Source organism: Oncorhynchus nerka, linkage group LG9a (assembly GCF_034236695.1).
Source record: "Oncorhynchus nerka isolate Pitt River linkage group LG9a, Oner_Uvic_2.0, whole genome shotgun sequence".
NCBI classification, from domain to species: Eukaryota; Metazoa; Chordata; class Actinopteri; order Salmoniformes; family Salmonidae; genus Oncorhynchus; species Oncorhynchus nerka.
In genome coordinates this window covers 32,952,002-32,973,359 of record NC_088404.1, presented here as the reverse complement: position 1 = coordinate 32,973,359, position 21,358 = coordinate 32,952,002, and the positions used below count along the sequence as shown (strand labels likewise).

Sequence of the window (21,358 nt, the reverse complement as noted above, 5' to 3'; positions counted from 1 at the left end):
AGGATCACACAGTGCTGCCAGATACTGCTACAGGCACACACATGCTCTCAGTGAGGTGGGTGTTTCAACATGTTATGTGTTCCAGTGAGGATGTTTGATCAGACAGACACACAAGTCCTGTTATCAGTTGTACCCCTCCAGGGACCAGCATCTGATCTATCTGAAAGCTGTGGGTCTACCTGACTAACCTAGGCAGTCACAACCACATCCTAGACAAGACCTCCATGAGCCACTGGACTAGTTAGCTTTATGCAGGTCATCAGCTCTGGTCTGGGTCTGTGTCGGGTGTCACTGTGTATACTGCAGGAACCCGTGGAACAATTGGAATGTGGGGATTGTTTGTTTGGGGACCTGTTTCAATGTAACACCACACGGAGAGGAGAATTAAGGGCGGTGTGACAGATGACACACTCCTTCTCACACACACACACACACACACACAGACTGTTACGGACAGTGATCACACACCAGTTCGTGTGTTCCATAAGGGTTACATAAAACGGTCACAATAACGACACAACAGATGTGCTGTCACCTTATGACAGCTGACTTTACACTGTCACAGCAGTTTCCTCTGCTACAGGTTATGTGGTTCAGACAGATAATTTATTCTAATGTCCTCTTAATGAGGATAAGTAAACTCCTGTGTAAACACCAGCTGGTGGAGAGGTCACGGAGGAAAGAGAGGGAGCGAGAGAGAGTAAGAGAGACTGTTACCTCTGAATACAGTTATAGGTCCGACATCTAGTGGTGACATGTCATAACAGAAGGTAATAAAATCAACACGGACAATTATGTCCAACCCAGACATGGGTCATTATGTCATTATGTTAATATTTGAAAGGACGATTTCATTGGTTCCATTATACTGGGCAAGCTCAATCAAGTGCAGCTGAAGTATCTGAAATGATCTGACATGGACATGGCTATTCATAATCAGAGCAAGAGATCTACAGCCTGCCATCACAACAAGTGACTGGTCTGGTGTCCCAACATTAAGATGATATTAAATTAAACATTAATACAGCTCTCTCTCTCTCTCTCTCTGGTGTCTGGAGAAGGGGGAGGATGTCAGGGTTAAAAGCCAACATATGATTGGTAATCCCTTGTCAGCCCGATTAGCATGTTCTCTCTAAAGCCTGATAATCAGACGCACTCGCACATGCACACAGACACTGGCTCAAACAACTCCCTTATAAGACGTGTGTCTCTTACCTCCACTGTGACCAGATCATTAATAGGTCTGAGCGGCCACATCTTTATATTCACGCCACAGCCCAGACCTGTAATGCCTGATGGAAGCCACACTTAACCACCAGGGATTCCAGAGAAGTATGTGCAGATATTCAAAAGGGAATAGTCAGGTGAGTTTTGACCCCTGTCTCTAACCTCCATGCTGTTTTAGTACGTTCTTTCTAGGCACCTCGATTGGCTAGTGCTCTCTAAGTACTCTGATTGGTCATAAATCCCGCCCCCAGGGTTTAGCCTCTGAGCCGAAAGTTATCCTCAGGAAACGCTTCTTAAGCTGCTGTATAGTTTGTGTGTGATTTTTGTGTTCAAGTGCTGTCTTTGTGAGTGTGTTTGCGTCCCTGTTTCTTTCTGTACGTTTGGTGGTGTCTGCTTGTGTAACTGCGCTTATGTTTCTTAGTTTGTGTTTATTATTGTGAGGACACACACACTCCCTGGGTCTGCGTGGAAGGCTGTGTGTGTTCCTGTGGTCCAGCAGGTATGTTGTGTTCTCTAGGCATTAACAACAGAACCCACTGAGGATCTCACACCTACAGGTCAGTTAACACAGGTAAAGGTGGTGTGTCTGTGCCTGTGTTTGTGTGTGTGTTTACTTTAGAGGCTCTTGTGTGCAGGGTAATATTTGAGCAGAGGGGTGACAGACAGCAGGTTTGAGTGCATGTGTGTGTGTGCATGTAGTTGGGTAGTGTGGTGGTATTGCTGGTACGTTGTTAGTGTTTTGCTGATTGTGTTTCTAGGTTATCAGAGGGCAAGTAGACTAAATAATGGGCCCCTATTAAGAGATACTAATGATCTGAATGGAACGCAATGGAACTGTCATGTCACCGTGATTTCAAATTGACACATGGATGATTTATTTGTTGGCATTTTTGTTTCCCGTTTGTTGATTTGGAATGGAGTGTTCCCTAACCCTAACCCTGATAGGCACCAGAATTAGGCCACGTGGAAGGAGGTTTGTTGGAATCAGAGCCAAAAAACAGGATTAGAGGAAGAGTGGGTTAGAGGATGGTTTGATGAAGGGTGAGCAGCAGTTGTCTGTCTCAGAGTCAAGCAAGGGAGGGGTTCAGGGAGGGCTGAGGTGGGGGAGATTAGGGCTGAGGTGGGAGAGGAGAGTGACAGGGGAGGTTAGAGGTGAGGTGGTCTGTCAGACAGGGAAAGCTGAAGAGAAACCCACTTACAGAGCATTTAAAGGAATTACTAAAGAGAAGCCTTCAAACTTGTCATCTGTGTGTGAGAGAGAGTGAATGGAAGAGTGAAACTGCGTGTGTGTGCCCTTACAATTTTTTTGGATAAAATACATAATTACCCTCACGTGAATTTTTTTTTTTACATTTATTTGACACCACCAGCTACATCTGGTCTCCCATCCAGGGACTGACCAGGGCTGGCCCTGCTTACCTTCAGAGGCAAACTAGTAGTAGGATGCAGGCTGCTATGCTGCTGGAATGTGCCAAAACTTGCAACTGATAAAAAGGCATAAAAATTGCATGAAAGAGGGAGATGTATTTAATCACGTTATCATACAAAATAGCATAGTGTGCTTCTTGACAATATGATCTGGTAATGAAATTACATGACAAATACATTATGTTTTCCATGTTAAACCAGACATTTCAAACAATACTACAAGGAGCTTGAAGTGGCCTGCTTGAATTTGGAGCTCAGAAATTCAAGTACCGAATAGGCCTACCTTGAAAACCAGACGTTTCCTCAGTTGGGTGCTTGAAAAGCTATATTATTGTATCCATTTTATAGGTTCTCCTGCTCCCTTATGTTTCCCAGATTTAAAAAATTGCAGCATCCATCTGTTTTGCATCATTTGTTATCATATTTCAAAATGATTTCCTGGCAATATTGTTTTTTGCTGTCAATACTTTTGGGTTTATGTTTTGCTTTCAATATCATTATTTCTATTTGCAATACTAACAATTTTGTTCTTGACTTTTGCTTGAATTTAATTGCACAAAAGTAACTCACTGATAGAGGATTGTGCCATATAATAACACTATTACTCTAGGCCTATTAAAAGGTGTTTAAAGCGGCAATCCTTAATTGAAACATTTGTGTTTTCAATGCCTCAGCTTCAGTAAAAAGTTGAGGGTTGGGGCTGGAGAAATTGCAACCACTTTCAAATCCATAGACTATGCTATGGATGCAAGGACTGACCATCCATGATATCTGTAAGGGTTTTTCTTCTGGTGAAAGAGAGGCGGACCAAAATGCAGCATGGTGGTTATTCATGGTTTTAATAAAGACGACTATACATGAACAGACTAAACAAAACAAGAAAACCTAAACAGTCCTATCTGGCACAAACACAGAGACAGGAACAATCACCCACAAAACCCAACACAAAACAGGCTACCTAAATATGGTTCCCAATCAGAGACAATGACTAACACCTGCCTCTGATTGAGAACCATATCAGGCCAAACATAGAAATAGACAAACCAGACACACAACATAGAATGCCCACCCAGCTCACGTCCTGACCAACACTAAAACAAGGAAAACACATACGAACGATGTTCAGAACGTGACAATATCACAATTATAGATTTAACCATGTTTTTAGGCTTTACAGTGGTTGTTTACATTTACTTTGTTTACAAACTTTGGAGTAAAACCTTATATTTTGGGTTCTGACGGACACGACAGTAGAACTAAGCATTTATATGTTATATTCTTCAAGAATCAATAGGCACACATTTAGTCCAAAAAAATTGATTTAGCAACTAAGGATTGCCCCTTCAACAATCAGTGACCTTCATACAGCAGAACTAGGTCGCCATTTGAACACAATCCATTAACCTGGCCCCAACATTTGTATTCTATCCACTGTTTTGCGAATGTCCCTCAAAATCAATCCCTTGTCCCGCATTTGTTTTTTTTTATAGATGTGGACAGCCTAAAGAACAACATTAGCCTGCAGATTGTACATGTTTTTTTGTAAGGGTGTGTGTGTGTGTGTGTGCACTGTGTGTTAATAATCACAGTAAAGCCTTGTCAGATCAGACTTCTGTAGTGATGTAGCGCTGATCTCCAACTAAACATTATTGTGGGAAGCTCCATGTTACATTCCAATCTCCCTATCATATCTAAGCTGGTATGACACCAATGTTGATGAAAATGCACAAATCAACTTGATTGGAGGTACACAACACACTCCCCACCTCTCGCCATGAGCCATCCGGCCGTTACCGAGAGCCACATACCAGATTTTTAACAGGGTCATTAGCATTTGGAAAATAAACATTTATTGCCCCGACCTAGCTCAATATCTAGGAGTCGGATAAGACCAAGACTACAGCGTTCATAAAGTGACCATTAGACATACCACCTTTTGGACTGAATAAGTTTGTGGGGGCAACAGTTTTGATTAAATGTATAATTTATCGCTTTCACACGTGCTACCTTTCTGTAGCATTTCTGGCAATGCTAACATCTTTTCAGCCGAATCTCAGTTCTAAAACCGGACCAAAGCACTTGGGTTGCGCAGCAACAGCGCTAGGAGCTAGCTAACCCCAGTCTGATGAGAGGAAAGCTACAAGCAAAGGAAGATAGCTATATTTAGCTTTGGATGTTTTTTCACATTTCTGAAGTCATCTGTGTAAACTGTTGGCCTGCCTTGACACTTGCGTGTAATCAGAGCATAAACAAATAAGCACAAATAAGATAGCGAACGTCCTTGGCTGCTATTGCCAGTTACCTAGCCAACTAACGTTAGCCAATAAGCCATCAAGGCTGTAACATTAGTTGTATGGACAGATTGCAATGCACCAGCACAACTCAATGTTAATAATATCTCCTATATTCTTCCACAAAGCACAGCTAGCTAGCTAAGTAAAGTTCATAGTCAACATCAAACTTTGGTAACCTGCCACGCTGCTAATGGGTCTTTCTATAAACTAGGGTACCAGTGAGGATTCCTACACTGAACAACTTGTTACAGCAGTTGATAAGTCATTGATAATAATCTGCCATTTTTTTCAGGTCATTACATTAAGATATAAGGGGGATCATAGCTATATTCAATACAATTCATGAGATTATTTAAAACCTATGTTTAGCCCTCTATCATGGTTGGTGGCTTGATGTGAGACATAAAACATGACTTTTCTGTCCTTGCATTTATGGCAATGTAAATTGCTAATAAGCATTAATCAGTTAAATTAGACATTGAACATGAACCCTGTAAGAATCGTGGATATTGCTGTCGGACAGTTTTTTAATAGAGATGTCAGAAATGCAGTGTAACTAACTACATAACATTTCCTGTCTCCTTATGTTACAGGGTGAAAAGAGTTTTCATCGGCACAAAAATCCAAAATAATTTATGCATTGCTTCTAACTGAAAGAGTCACCTTACCTTAATACTTCAAACCTAAATTGATACTGTAATTAACATGATTCTTCAGTAATTATGCAAAATACTTTTTGGATGCACATTTGGTGTCCAGGTTAGGTATGCCATGATATTTTCACACATCATCATCTGATCCAGGAAGGAATTTTCAAATAACTGTCAAGTGATTAACAGCTGTTGTGATACAGCATGCGATGCAATGACAGCCAAAGTGCTGGAAAAAAGGTGTTTGCGAGGAATATCCAGAATATTTTGGTGTCTCGCTGATGAAGACAGTTGTGCTGCTGAAGACAGTTGTGCTGCTGAAGACAGTTGTGCTGGTGAAGACAGTTGTGCTGGTGAAGACAGTTGTGCTGCTGAAGACAGTTGTGCTGCTGAAGACAGTTGTGCTGCTGAAGACAGTTGTGCTGGTGAAGACAGTTGTGCTGGTGAAGACAGTTGTGCTGCTGAAGACAGTTGTGCTAGTGAAGACAGTTGTGCTGCTGAAGACAGTTGTGCTGCTGAAGACAGTTGTGCTGATGAAGACAGTTGTGCTGCTGAAGACAGTTGTGCTGATGAAGACAGTTGTGCTGGTGAAGACAGTTGTGCTGGTGAAGACAGTTGTGCTGATGAAGACAGTTGTGCTGATGAAGACAGTTGTGCTGATGAAGACAGTTGTGCTGGTGAAGACAGTTGTGCTGCTGAAGACAGTTGTGCTGCTGAAGACAATTGTGCTGGTGAAGACAGTTGTGCTGATGAAGACAGTTGTGCTGGTGAAGACAGTTGTGCTGGTGAAGACAGTTGTGCTGGTGAAGACAGTTATGCTTGGATCCACATGGGATCTAATATCTCCCAATTGATGTTGATTATCTGTTTTTGTCTGCTTGATTTACGACAGGGTATTGTTAGATTTAACAGAGAAATGTAATGACTTCACGTTTTCATACTGTGTGTTTTTTTGTCCCTCCGATTGGACAGAGAGTTTACTGTGTGCAAAATAGGATAGACCAACACCCAACACTATTCCTATTAATGAAATATTCTGTATATAATTACAACAAATTACATAGCTTATTCACAATATGGTCTGGTAATGAAATAACATGACAAATGTATTATGTTTTCCATGCTATTTTAGACAATACAAGGGGCTTGAAGAAGCCTACTCGGAGCTCAGAAATGCAAGTACTGAAATAGGCCTACCTTGACAATCAGACATTTGCTCAATTTGGTACTTGAAAAGTTGTTGTAATTATTGTAACCAATTTATAGGTTCTCCTGCTCTCTTATAATTATGTGATTTCATTTTTGATCAGTTTTTGTCAGAGATGTGCCCACTTTAGTTTGTTTCCTGCTGCTTCAAATGAAGGTTGTTGCGCTACTCTGTTGCAGTAAAACCACATGTGGTTATTATGAGGGAAACAACATCTAATGTTGGCTTCACCTTAGCTTTCCATACAAATCCCTACATTAAAAAAGAAACCTGGTTTTGGTATGTGAACACCTGCTCATCGAACATCTCACTCCAAGATCATGGGAATTAATATAGAGTTGGACTGCTATAACAGTCTCCACTCTTTTGGGAAGGCTTTCCACTAGATGTTGGAACATTGCTGCAGGGACTTCAATTCAGCCACAAGAGCATAAGTGAGGTCGGGCACTGATTTTGGGCAAATAGGCCTGGCTCACAGTCGGGGTTCCAATTCATCCCAAAGGTGTTCGATGGGGTTGAGGTCAGAGCTCTGTGCAGGCCAGTCAAGTTCTTCGACACCGATCTCTACAAACCATTTCTGTATGGATCTCGCTTTGTGCATGGGGGCATTGTCATGCTGAAACATAAAAGTGCCTTCCCCAAACTGTTGCCACAAATCTGGAAGCACAGAAGTGTCTAAAAATGTCATTGTATGCTGTAGCGTTATTATTTCCCTTCCCTGTAACTAAGGGGCCTAGCCCAAACCATGAAAACCAGCCCCACACCATTATTCCTCCTCCCCCAAACTTTACAGGTAGCTTTCTCCTGGCATTTACCAAACCCAGATTTGTCCATTGGACTACCAGATAGTGAAGTGTGATTCATCACTCCAGAGAATGTGTTTCCACTGCTCCAGAATCCAATGGCTGCGCACTAACGCGTGCATGTTGATCCTGTACCCCCACACCAGACACGATCAGGACACACAGGTTGAAATATCAAAACAAACTCTGAACCAATTATATTAATTTGGAGACAGGTTGAAAAGCCTTAAACATTTACGGCAATTTAGCTAGCTGTCTTGCTGTTGCTAGCTAATTTGTCCTGGGATATAAACATTGGGTTGTTATTTTACCTGAAATGCACAAGGTCCTCTACTCCCACAATTAATCCACAGATAAAAACGGTATACCAAATTCCTTTCTAGTCATCTCTCCTCCTTCCTCAGGCTTAATTTTTCTACTTCTTTGGACTTTATATGGCGGTTGGCAAACAACTTTAAGCTGCATTACTGCAACCCACTCGAGTGTGGACTTCAGTTCATCTTTCAATCACCCACGTGGGTAAATGCTTTTAAAAACCAATGAGGAGATGGGAGAGTCCGGACTTACAGCGCATTGAGCGTCACAAATAGAACCTAGAATTGAGCGTCACAAATAGAACCTATTTATATTTTAGCGCCTGGCCGCGCAGACGGTCTCTGAAGCACGCAAGCAGTGTGGATGCAATGATTGAATAACATGTATGTATACATTTATTTTACAATGCTCGCGCACGCGACACGAGCGTTGTGGTCAGCATGTAAGGCTTGTGTGTGGCTGCTCGGCCATGGAAACCCATTTCATGAAGCTCCCAACAAACAGTTATTGTGCTGACGGTGCTTGCAGAGGCAGTTTGGAACTCATTTTTGTTTCAAACCATTTAAATACTTTGATCCCAGTGTCACACATTGGCCCCAATATTTATAGGACCTCTATACCAGACGGTGTCAGAGGAAGGCCCTAAAAATAGTTCTCTCTGCTACCGCACGGCAAGGGGTACCAGAGCACCAAGTCTAGGTCCAAGAGGCTTCTAAACAGCTTCTACCCCCAAGCCATAAGACCCCTGAACAGCTAATCAAATGGCTACCCAGACTATTTGCATTGCCCCCCCATGCTGCTGCTACTCTCTATTATTATCTATGCAAAGCCACTTTAATAACTCTACCTACATATACATAATTACCTCAATTAACTCAACACCGGTGCCAACACACATTAATACATTAACTACGTACCGGTACCCCCTGTGTATAGCCCTGTTATTGTTATTTACGGCTGTTCTTTAATTATTTGTTATTCTTATCTTTTACTTTTTTGAAAGGATTTTTTAAACTGCATCGTTGGTTAAGGGCTTGTAAGTAAGCATTTCACTGTAAGGTTGAATTCGGTGCATGTGACAAATAAAATTAGATTTGACATACTGTATATATGTATGTATTTTTAGATATAAATCAAATCAAATCAAATTTTATTTGTCACATACACATGGTTATCAGATGTTAATGCAAGTGTAGCGAAATGCTTGTGCTTCTAGTTCCGACAATGCAGTAATAACCAGCAAGTAATCTAACTAACAATTCCAAAACTACTGTCTTACACACACAAGTGTAAGGGGATAAAGAATATGTACATAAAGATAAATGAATGAGTGATGGTACAGAGCGGCATAGGCAAGATACAGTAGATGGTATCGAGTACAGTATATACATATGAGATGAGTATGTAAACAAAGTGGCATAGTTAAAGTGGCTAGTGATACATGTATTACATAAAGATGCAGTAGATGATATAGAGTACAGTATATACGTATACATATGAGATGAATAATGTAGGGGATGTAAACATTATATTAGGTAGCATTGTTTAAAGTGGCTAGTGATATATTTTACATCATTTCCCATCAATTCCCATTATTAAAGTGGCTGGAGTTGAGTCAGTGTGTTGGCAGCAGCCACTCAATGTTAGTGGTGGCTGTTTAACAGTCTGATGGCCTTGAGATAGAAGCTGTTTTTCAGTCTCTCGGTCCCAGCTTTGATGCACCTGTACTGACCTCGCCTTCTGGATGATAGCGGGGTGAACAGGCAGTGGCTCGGGTGGTTGTTGTCCTTGATGATCTTTATGGCCTTCCTGTAACATCGGGTGGTGTAGGTGTCCTGGAGGGCAGGTAGTTTGCCCCCAGTGATGCGTTGTGCAGACCTCACTACCCTCTGGAGAGCCTTACGGTTGTGGGCGGAGCAGTTGCCGTACCAGGCGGTGATACAGCCCGCCAGGATGCTCTCGATTGTGCATCTGTAGAAGTTTGTGAGTGCTTTTGGTGACAAGCCGAATTTCTTCAGCCTCCTGAGGTTGAAGAGGCGCTGCTGCGCCTTCTTCACGATGCTGTCTGTGTGGGTGGACCAATTCACTTTGTCTGTGATGTGTATGCCGAGGAACTTAAAACTTGCTACCCTCTCCACTACTGTTCCATCGATGTGGATAGGGGGGTGTTCCCTCTGCTGTTTCCTGAAGTCCACAATCATCTCCTTAGTTTTGTTGACGTTGAGTGTGAGGTTATTTTCCTGACACCATATAGGCCTATTGTGAATGTGTATTATTGTTGCATCACCATCTTTTTTGAAAAAATAAATACAACTGTAAGCTACATATTCACTTGACAGAGGTAATAAACTGCCAATTGATCAGCACAATAACTGATAAAACAGGACAATGTTTGCAAAATAAGTGTTTCTGAGCTTATGTCAGCATTACACAGGTAAGCTAACAGTTAAAGAAATCAGGAATGCAGTCAGGCTCTATAGACCTTTAAAGTATACAGTTGAAATCGGAAGTTAACATACACTTAGGTTGGAGTCATTAAAACTCGTTTTTCAACCACTCCACAAATTTCTAGTTTTGGCAAGTCGGTTAGGACATCTACTTTGTGCATGACACAAGTCATTTTTCCAACAATTGTTTACAGACAGATTATTTCACTTATAATTCACTGTATCACAATTCCAGTGGGTTAGAAGTTTACATACACTAAGATTACTGTGCATTTAAGCAGCTTGGAACATATTTTGGTGCGAAAAGTGCAAATCAATCACAGAACAACAGCAAAGGACCTTGTGAAGATGCTGGAGGAAACAGGTACAAAAGTATCTATATCCACAGTAAAACAAGTCCTATATCGACATAACCTGAAAGGCCGCTCAGCAAGGAAGAAGCCACTGCTCCAAAACCGCCATAAAAAAAGCCAGACAACGGATTGCAACTGTACATGGGGACAAAGATGGTACTTTTTGGAGAAATGTCCTCTGGTCTGATGAAATAAAAATAGAACTGTTTAGCCATAATGACCATCGTTATGTTTGGAGGAAAAAGGGGGATGCTTGCAAGCCGAGGAACACCATCCCAATCATGAACCACGGGGGTGGCAGCATCATGTTGTGGGGGTGCTTTGCTACAGGAGGGACTGGTGCACTTCACAAAATAGATGGCTTCATGAGCAAGGAAATGTGTGTGGATATATTGAAGCAACATCTCAAGACATCAGTCAGGAAGTTAAAGCTTGGTCGCAAATGGGTCTTCCAAATGGACAATGCATTCTTAAAAAGTTGGCAAAATGGCGTAAGGACAACAAAGTCAAGGTATTGGAGTGGCCATCACAAAGCCCTGACCTCAATCCCATAGATAATTTGTGGGCAGAACTGAAAAAGTGTGTGCGAGCAAGGAGGCCTACAAACATGACTCGGTTACCCCAGCTCTGTCAGGAGGAATGGGCCAAAATTCACGCAACTTACTTTGGGAAGCTTGTGGAAGGCTACTTAAAATGTTTGACCCAAGTTAAACAATTTACAAGGCAATGCTACCAAATACTAAATGAGTGTATGTGAACTTCTGACCCACTGGGAAAGTGATGAAAGAAACAAAAGCTGAAATAAATAATCTCTCATTTAAGGCTTGTTTTCATATCATAAAAAAGTTTGAAAAGGTAGTGGAGTTGGATTAGTGTGGTATGTAATCCAATACTTTAACTTGCATGTGGTACAAATCACATCATTTTGGGACCACCTACATTAAGAATATGAATTAGGCTGTTTGAGAAGGTAGCGACTCCCAAACCCGCATGCGGGAGTGTAATCATCGCCTGAAACTAATTAGCATAACGCAGCGAACATAAATATCCCTAGAAAATGTTCCTATTCATGAAAATCACAAATAAAATATATTGAGACACAGCTTAGCCTTTTTTAATCACCCTGTCATCTCAGATTTTCAAAATATGCTTTACAGCCAACGCTAGACAAGCATTTGTGTAAGTTTATAATAGCCTAGCATAGCATTATGCCTTGCTAGCAGCAGGCAACCTTGTCACGGAAATCAGAAAAGCAATCAAATTAAATCGTTTACCTTTGATGAACTTCGGATGTTTTCACTCACGAGACTCCCAGGTAGATAGCCAAAGTTAATTTTTTCCCAAAATATTATTTTTGTAGGCGAAACAGCTCCGTTTGTTCTTCACGTTTGGCTGAGAAATCACCCTGAATTTTTTTCCAAATTAGCTCCATAATATCGACAGAAACATGGCAAACATTGTTTAGAATCCATCCTCAAGGTGTTTTTCTAATATCTATTCGATAATATATCTGTCGGGACAATTCGTTTTTCTCTAGGACCGATTGGAGTAATGGCTACCTCTGTACTTTACGGGAGAATCTCTCTCGGAGCCACCATGTGACCACTTACGCAATGTGCTTGCCTACGGCTATTCTTCAACAGAAATGCGTAAAACTACGTCACAATGCTGTAGACACCTTGGGGAATACGTAGAAAGCGTAAGCTCGTTGATGGTACATTCACAGCCAAATAGGGAGTCATTGGAACGCAGCGCTTTCAAAACCTGGAGCACTTCTGGATTGGATTTTTCTCAGGCTTTCGCTTGCAATATCAGTTCTGTTATACTCACAGACAATATCTTTACAGTTTTGGAAACGTTAGAGTGTTTTCTATCAAAAGCTGTCTTATTATATGCATATTCTAGCATCTTTTCCTGACAAAATATCCCGTTTAAAACGGGAACGTTTTTTTCCCCAAAAATGACAATACTGCCCCTAGAGTTTCAAGAGCGACCTGTATACACTATTGTTTGAGGTACAATAGACCAACATAGCTACTGTAGTCGGTCAAGGCTGTGTGCTGGAAAACCTTGGTAGAGCATGGGTGGAGTAGACATTGTGATGCTTGTGAATTTCCTTTCTTTTTCAGCTTAAGACCAATGCCTACTTCTCACTTAAAACATAGTTTTTTGTTTTTAATCAATTAACACTTTATTAAAGACCTTAACTTGGTAAGAGAAGCAGGACCAGGAATCCCAATTTGGCCAATGCTAATTTGTAAAGTAAAGCAAAGTAATCACACTAAAGAAAGTGTAATGTGAAAACGTGAGGGACACGAAACAACAGACAACTAAGTAATGTCAATACAGAATGCTAGGTAGTTAGCCTAGCATTGCTCAGTCACGGTGACCACCATGACAAAACAGACAGCAATCTAGCCATAATTAACCTAGCATCCTTCAGTTTCAGCCATGTCAATTCAGACATCTGGCTAGCCATAGTTAGCTAAGCATTGCTCAGTGGCCAGTAAGTCAGACAGACAGCTAGTTGTAGCTATCATATCATTGTTCAGAGTGATGGATTATAGAGTGATAATTGCGTTATTATTGTATTTCGTCGCCCTCCTATCTGCCTAGCAGCTAGCATACGTTCACCGGCTACCGTAGCACTGTAGTAACTATCACACTCAACCGAACGACTTGATTAGTGTAGTATTAGATAGCTACATAGTTGTCTTTGCTGTCTTCGTATCCAAGATAATTGTGTAGTTTAGAGTGTGTAGTCTTAGAGTGATTATCTTAATTCACCGAGGTTAGCTAGCCAGCTATTTTGTCGTCCTTAACGTAGGAGACACTCCTAGCTAGCCAACAGCCAGCCAACGTCTACTGAATAGAACTTTCGCATCCCGGTCGCATTCCGCGTCGCTCCACAGGTAGTATCACTTTTTCACTTCATTTCATTACAGTCCCAACGGTGTGATTTGTTTGATCGTAGCTAGCTACATAGCTAGCTACATAGCCGTCTTTGTTTCAAAGATAATTGTGTAGTCTAGAGCGATTTTCTAGGTTAGTTAGCCAGCTATTGTCGTTCTCCTACGCAACGTAACGTAACCAACACTGCTAGCTAGCCAGCTAGCTCCCGATAAGCAGCATTGTAGAAACTTCACACTCAACGGTACGACTTGATTAGGGTAGTGTCAACAACGCAGCTAGCCTACCCCAGCAGTACTCTATCATTTTTATCATTTTAGTCAATTAGATTCTTGCTACGTAAGCTTAACTTTCTGAACATTCGAGACGTGTAGTCCACTTGTCATTCCAATCTCCTCTGCATTAGCGTAGCCTCTTCTCTAGCCTGTCAACTATGTGTCTGTCTATCCCTGTTCTCTCCTCTCTGCACAGACCATACAAACGCTCCACACCGCATGGCCGCAGCCACCCTAATCTGGTGGTCCCAGCGCGCACGACCCACGTGGAGTTCCAGGTCTCCGGTAGCCTCTGGAACTGCCGATCTGCGGCCAACAAGGCAGAGTTCATCTCAGCCTATGTCTCCCTCCAGTCCTCGACTTCTTGGCTCTGACGGAAACATGGATCACCACAGACAACACCGCTACTCCTACTGCTCTCTCTTCGTCCGCCCACGTGCTCTCGCACACCCCGAGAGCTTCTGGTCAGCGGGGTGGTGGCACCGGGATCCTCATCTCTCCCAAGTGGTCATTCTCTCTTTCTCCCCTTACCCATCTGTCTATCGCCTCCTTTGAATTCCATGCTGTCACAGTTACCAGCCCTTTCAAGCTTAACATCCTTATCATTTATCGCCCTCCAGGTTCCCTCGGAGAGTTCATCAATGAGCTTGATGCCTTGATAAGCTCCTTTCCTGAGGACGGCTCACCTCTCACAGTTCTGGGCGACTTTAACCTCCCCACGTCTACCTCTGACTCATTCCTCTCTGCCTCCTTCTTTCCACTCCTCTCCTCTTTGACCTCACCCTCTCACCTTCCCCCTACTCACAAGGCAGGCAATACGCTCGACCTCATCTTTACTAGATGCTGTTCCTCCACTAACCTCATTGCAACTCCCCTCCAAGTCTCCGACCACTACCTTGTATCCTTTTCCCTCTCGCTCTCATCCAACACTTCCCACACTGCCCCTACTCGGATGGTATCGCGCCGTCCCAACCTTCGCTCTCTCTCCCCCGCTACTCTCTCCTCTTCCATCCTATCATCTCTTCCTCTGCTCAAACCTTCTCCAACCTATCTCCTGATTCTGCCTCCTCAACCCTCCTCTCCTCCCTTTCTGCATCCTTTGACTCTCTATGTCCCCTATCCTCCAGGCCGGCTCGGTCCTCCCTCCCGCTCCGTGGCTCGACGACTCATTGCGAGCTCACAGAACAGGGCTCCGGGCAGCCGAGCGGAAATGGAGGAAAACTCGCCTCCCTGCAGACCTGGCATCCTTTCACTCCCTCCTCTCTACATTTTCCTCCTCTGTCTCTGCTGCTAAAGCCACTTTCTACCACTCTAAATTCCAAGCATCTGCCTCTAACCCTAGGAAGCTCTTTGCCACCTTCTCCTCCCTCTTGAATCCTCCTCCCCCCTCCCCCCTCCTCCCTCTCTGCAGATGACTTCGTCAACCATTTTGAAAAGAAGGTCGACGACATCCGATCCTCGTTTGCTAAGTCAAACGACACCGCTGGTTCTGCTCACACTGCCCTACCCTGTGCTCTGACCTCTTTCTCCCCTCTCTCCAGATGACATCTCACGTCTTGTGACGGCCGGCCGCCCAACAACCTGCCCGCTTGACCCTATCCCCTCCTCTCTTCTCCAGACCATCTCCGGTGACCTTCTCCCTTACCTCACCTCGCTCATCAACTCATCCCTGACCGCTGGCTACGTCCCTCCCGTCTTCAAGAGAGCGAGAGTTGCACCCCTTCTGAAAAAACCTACACTCGATCCCTCCGATGTCAACAACTACAGACCAGTATCCCTTCTTTCTTTTCTCTCCAAAACTCTTGAACGTGCCGTCCTTGGCCAGCTCTCCCGCTATCTCTCTCAGAATGACCTTCTTGATCCAAATCAGTCAGGTTTCAAGACTAGTCATTCAACTGAGACTGCTCTTCTCTGTATCACGGAGGCGCTCCGCACTGCTAAAGCTAACTCTCTCCTCTGCTCTCATCCTTCTAGACCTATCGGCTGCCTTCGATACTGTGAACCATCAGATCCTCCTCTCCACCCTCTCCGAGTTGGGCATCTCCGGCGCGGCCCACGCTTGGATTGCGTCCTACCTGACAGGTCGCTCCTACCAGGTGGCGTGGCGAGAATCCGTCTCCTCACCACGTGCTCTCACCACTGGTGTCCCCAGGGCTCTGTTCTAGGCCCTCTCCTATTCTCGCTATACACCAAGTCACTTGGCTCTGTCATAACCTCACATGGTCTCTCCTATCATTGCTATGCAGACGACACACAATTAATCTTCTCCTTTCCCCCTTCTGACGACCAGGTGGCGAATCGCATCTCTGCATGTCTGGCAGACATATCAGTGTGGATGACGGATCATCACCTCAAGCTGAACCTCGGCAAGACGGAGCTGCTCTTCCTCCCGGGAAGGACTGCCCGTTCCATGATCTCGCCATCACGGTTGACAACTCCATTGTGTCCTCGTCCCAGAGCGCTAAGAACCTTGGCGTGATCCTGGACAACACCCTGTCGTTCTCAAATAACATCAGGCGGTGGCCCGTTCCTGTAGGTTCATGCTCTACAACATCCGCAGAGTACGACCCTGCCTCACACAGGAAGCGGCGCAGGTCCTAATCCAGGCACTTGTCATCTCCCGTCTGGATTACTGCAACTCGCTGTTGGCTGGGCTCCTGCCTGTGCCATTAAACCCCTACAACTCATCCAGAACGCCGCAGCCCGTCTGGTGTTCAACCTTCCCAAGTTCTCTCACGTCACCCCGCTCCTCCGCTCTCTCCACTGGCTTCCAGTTGAAGCTCGCATCCGCTACAAGACCATGGTGCTTGCCTACGGAGCTGTGAGGGGAACGGCACCTCACTACCTCCAGGCTCTGATCAGGCCCTACACCCAAACAAGGGCACTGCGTTCATCCACCTCTGGCCTGCTCGCCTCCCTACCACTGAGGAAGTACAGTTCCCGCTCAGCCCAGTCAAAACTGTTCGCTGCTCTGGCCCCCCAATGGTGGAACAAACTCCCTCACGACGCCAGGACAGCGGAGTCAATCACCACCTTCCGGAGACACCTGAAACCCCACCTCTTTAAGGAATACCTAGGATAGGATAAAGTAATCCTTCTCCCCCCTCCCCCTTAAAAGACCTAGATGCACTATTGTAAAGTGGCTGTTCCACTGGATGTCATAAGGTGAAAGCACCAATTTGTAAGTCGCTCTGGATAAGAGCGTCTGCTAAATGACTTAAATGTTAAATGTAAATGTTCAATGACAGCTTGCGTATGTCAATAAATACAGCACAGATAGCTAGCAATAGTTAGCCTAGCTTCACTCATTTAAGTTACACCCATGTCAATACAGACAGCTAGCTAGTCATAGATAGCTTAGCATTGCTCAGTGACAGTGGCAAAACTGTTTGGTTGTTTAACAACAAGATGGCTCTTATTTTACCACACTTCTCTTTCTCTTATTCCAGGTTAGGGGTGGTGGTGTGAGAGACTGGGACCGGAACTTGGAGCTGTGCTAAGGAAGGTCTGGTTCTAGATACAGTGATAGGGGCTGGGACTGGAACCTGGTGTCTGGTTGAGGCTGTAGTGATGCAGCAGCAGAGGTCTTGTCTGTGGAGGTGGAGGGTCCTACTCTGGTCCACACTACTCCTCATTCCCCTCAGTGCCACAGGTAAACCCCATCACCACAACCTTACTATTATCTAACCCTGACTGTCTACATCTAAAACCCATGTAAGGAGCAGGATAGCATTCTGTTTAATTGTGTGTGTACGTGCACGTGCACGTGCACATGCTCGTGCTTATACGCGTGTGCGCGCGTGTGTTTATTTGTGTAACATCCCACATAAAAAAATATGATAGTATGCTATGGTCTAAATACTGTAGTATTACTATATTTACAGTATATACTCTAGTATTCACTGTAGTGTTTTTGTGGACTTTACTATAGTGTTCAATGTAATATTTACTGTAGTGCTTTTGCAGAGATGACTGTAGTATTCACTATAGTGGTTTTGCGAACATGACTGTAGTATACTATTGTATTCACTGTAGTGTTTTTGCGGACATGACTGTATGTGACAATCAGGGTTGGGGAGTAACTGAGTGGCTCTGTGGTCTGAGGCGTCACTACAGACCCTGGTTCGATCCCGGGCTGTATCACAACCGGTCGTGATTCGGAGTCCCACATGGTTGAGTACAATTGACCCAGTGTCATCCGGGTTAGGGGAGGGTTTGGCTAGGGTAGGCGGTTATTGTAAAAAAAAATGTTCTTCTTATCTGACTTGCCTAGTTAAAAAAACATGTGATCTGTTACATGTGAGGGATTCCCCAAAAAATGGTAACTGTGTTACCAGCAAAAATACTGTAATCAGATTACAGTTACTTTTGAAAAACTAGATGATTACTTTGAGGATTACTTTTAAATTCAGAAAGGATGTTTGTGAAAAAATACCTTTCACACTTCTCTGTTTTCTTAATGACATTCAAATCAGCATTGAAAAAAAGCACAAGTTTAAGTTTGTTCCACCTGAGCGAGGTAAGGATGACAGCAGTGGTGTAGTCTACGGCGACACGGATATCACTTATTATTGAGATCTACAGATCAAATCAATTCAAATTTTATTTGTCACATGCCCCAAATACAACAGGTGTAGGTAGACCTTACCATGAAGTACTTACTTACAAGCCCTTAACCAACAATGCAGTTCAAGAAATAGAGAAGACAATAATTACAAAATAAACTAAAGTCAATAAATTAAATAAAAAAGTAACACAAGAAAATTACATAACAATAACGAGGCTATATACAGGGGTACCGGTACCAAGTCAACATGCGGGGTTACAGATTAGTCGAGGTCATTTGTAAAGTGACTATGCATAGATAGCAAACAGTGAGTAGCAGCAGTGTTTAAACAAAGGGGAAGGGGGTGGTCAATGTAAATCAAATCAAATGTTATTGGTAACATGCACATGGTTGCAGATGTTATTGCGAGTGTAGTGAAATGCTTGTGCTTCTAGTTCTGACAGTGCAGCAAAATCTAACAAATAATATTTAACAACTCCACAACAAATACCTAATACACATAAATGTAAGGAAAGGAATGGAATAGGAATATATACATATAAATATACGTATGAGCAATGACAGAGCGGCATAGGCTAAGATGCAATAGATGGTATAAATACAGTGTATACATATGAGATGAGTAATGCAAGATATGTAAACATTATTCAAGTGTCATTATTAAAGTAACTAGTGTTCCATTTATTAAAGTGGCCAGTGATTTCAAGTCTGAATGCAGGCAGCAGCCTTTCTGTGCTAGTGATGGCTGTTTAACAGTCCGATGGCCTTGAAATAGAAGCTGTTTTTCAGTTTCCCGGTCCCAGCTTTGATGCACCTGTGCTGATCTCACCTTCTGGATGGCAGCGGGGTGAACAGGCAGTGGCCCGTGTGGTTGTTGTCCTTGATGATCTTTTTGGCCTTCCTGTGACATCGGGTGCTGTAAGTGTCTTGGAGGGCAGGTAGTCCTGTGTGTGTCCTGGAGTGCCCTCTTCACAACTTTCTTGGTGTGTTTGGACCATGATAGTTCGTTGGTGATGTGGACACCAAAAACTTGAAACTCTTGACCCGCTCCACTACAGCTCCGTCGATGTTAATGGGGGCATGTAGATGCGAATCATTCTGCTGCTCTCTCATTTATCTATTCACAAATCTAAATGTGTATTTGTTCCCAATAATGGTTGAAATCAAGAAGTTTAAGCTGCCTATCAATCATTATTTTTGAAACCAGTGAACAGCCAGTGAAAAATGTGCTCTGGCAACAGCTGCATAGTGCGGATCCTAGCCTATGGAATAACAGTGGGGCTTTTAATGCTCAATCTAATTCATGCTGATAAAAAAATATATATATCCATGTGCCTGATGGGCACATGCTCAAACCTGCAGACTTTTGATAGACTTAAATGGGCAATATGTAGTTGCATCTACATCCATTTCTGGAGTTATAAATTAGATATATTTATATATGTACATATATATACAGTACCAGTCAAAAGTTTGGGCTCTCGTGGAATGTGACAGTTGAACTAAGCTCATGGGGCATTTATAAGTGTAACGACTGTTTGAGGTGGAAGAAGGAGAGGACCAAGGTGCAGCGTGGTAAGTGTTCATGATCTTTTAATTACACTGAACACTAGAACAAAAATAACAAAAATGGAACAAACAAAATAGTCCTGTCTGGTTCAGAGACAGAGACAGAAAACACATAGAAATACAAACATAGAACAAAACATAGCATACCCATCCACATCACACCCTGACCAAACTAAAAATAGAAACATACAAAACAATATACGGTCAGGGCGGGGCGGCAGGGTAGCCTAGTGGTTAGAGCATTGGACTAGTAACCGAAAGGTTGCAAGTTCAAAATCCCCGAGCTGACAAGGTACAAAATCTGTCGTTCTGCCCCTGAACAGGCAGTTAACCCACTGTTCCTAGGCCGTCATTGAAAATAAGAATTTGTTCTTAACTGACTTGCCTAGTAAAATAAAGGTTAAAAAATATATATAAAAAAAAAAGGGCGTGACAGTACCCCCCCCCAAAGGTGCGGACTTCGGCCGCAAAACCTAAACCCATTGGGGAGGGTCTGGGTGGGCATCTGTCTGCGGCTCTGGCTCTGGCTCTGGCACTCCAACATAGTCTTGGCCCACTCAAGTGGAGCCTTTGGAGCGGCGACCCTCGCCGCCGACCTCGGGCAGGGGACCCTTGCAGCGAGCCCCGAATAGACGGGCGTGAAGGCAACTCCGGCAGCGCCGGAGTGAAGGGCGACTCCGGCAGTGCCTCGTGCTTATCGTGGAGAGAGGTTGACCGGGCAGGCACTGTGTTATGCGGTGAGGCGAACGATGTCCCCAGTGCGCACGCATAGCCAGGTGCGCTACATCGCAGCTCCTCGTATTGGTCGGGCTAGAGTAACCAAAAAAGTGTTAAACAAATCCAAATCTATTTTATATTTGAGATTCTTCAAAGTAGCCACCCTTTGCCTTGATGACAGCTTTGCACACTCTTGGAATTCTCTCAACCAGCTTCATGAGCTAGTCACCTGGAATGAATTTCAATTAACAGGTGTGCCTTGTTAAAAGTTCATTTGTGGAATTTCTTTCCTTCTTAATGTATTTGAGCCAATCAGTTGTGTTAGGGGTGGTATACTGAAGATAGCCCTATTTGTCACGGATGCCTCCGGAACTGTCATTACGCACACCTGGTCCCTATTCCCATTTGATTAGTAATTGTATAAGTGTGCCCTTTGTTCACCATTGTCCTGTCGATTATTGTTACACTGTCCATTGGTTCGTGTGAGTAGCTGTGCTATGTTGTTTTAGCTTTCGTGCCACGTATATTGTGTAGATGATTACGGGTCTCGTCCCGTGTGATAATCATTGTGCGACTTTGTATTTATTTGAGGTACA

The 21,358-nt window shown here is 43.5% G+C and overlaps 1 protein-coding gene across 3 annotated transcripts in view; it reads left to right on the top strand.

Moving 5' to 3' along the window:
• The first annotated feature begins 1,175 nt into the window (after positions 1-1,175).
• LOC115114965 (cadherin-related family member 5-like) overlaps positions 1,176-21,358 on the top strand; it is a 34,870-nt gene continuing 14,687 nt past the window's right edge. For 2 of the 3 annotated variants that reach the window (XM_029643424.2, XM_029643422.2), the window contains exons 1-2: positions 1,519-1,784; positions 17,359-17,561. In XM_029643424.2, the coding sequence (XP_029499284.1) occupies positions 17,480-17,561 (82 nt within the window). In that variant the 5' untranslated portion in view covers positions 1,519-1,784; positions 17,359-17,479. Of the gene's footprint in view, positions 1,365-1,518; positions 1,785-17,358; positions 17,562-21,358 lie in introns of those variants that run through there. The other variant, XM_029643423.2, reaches the window with a different exon arrangement.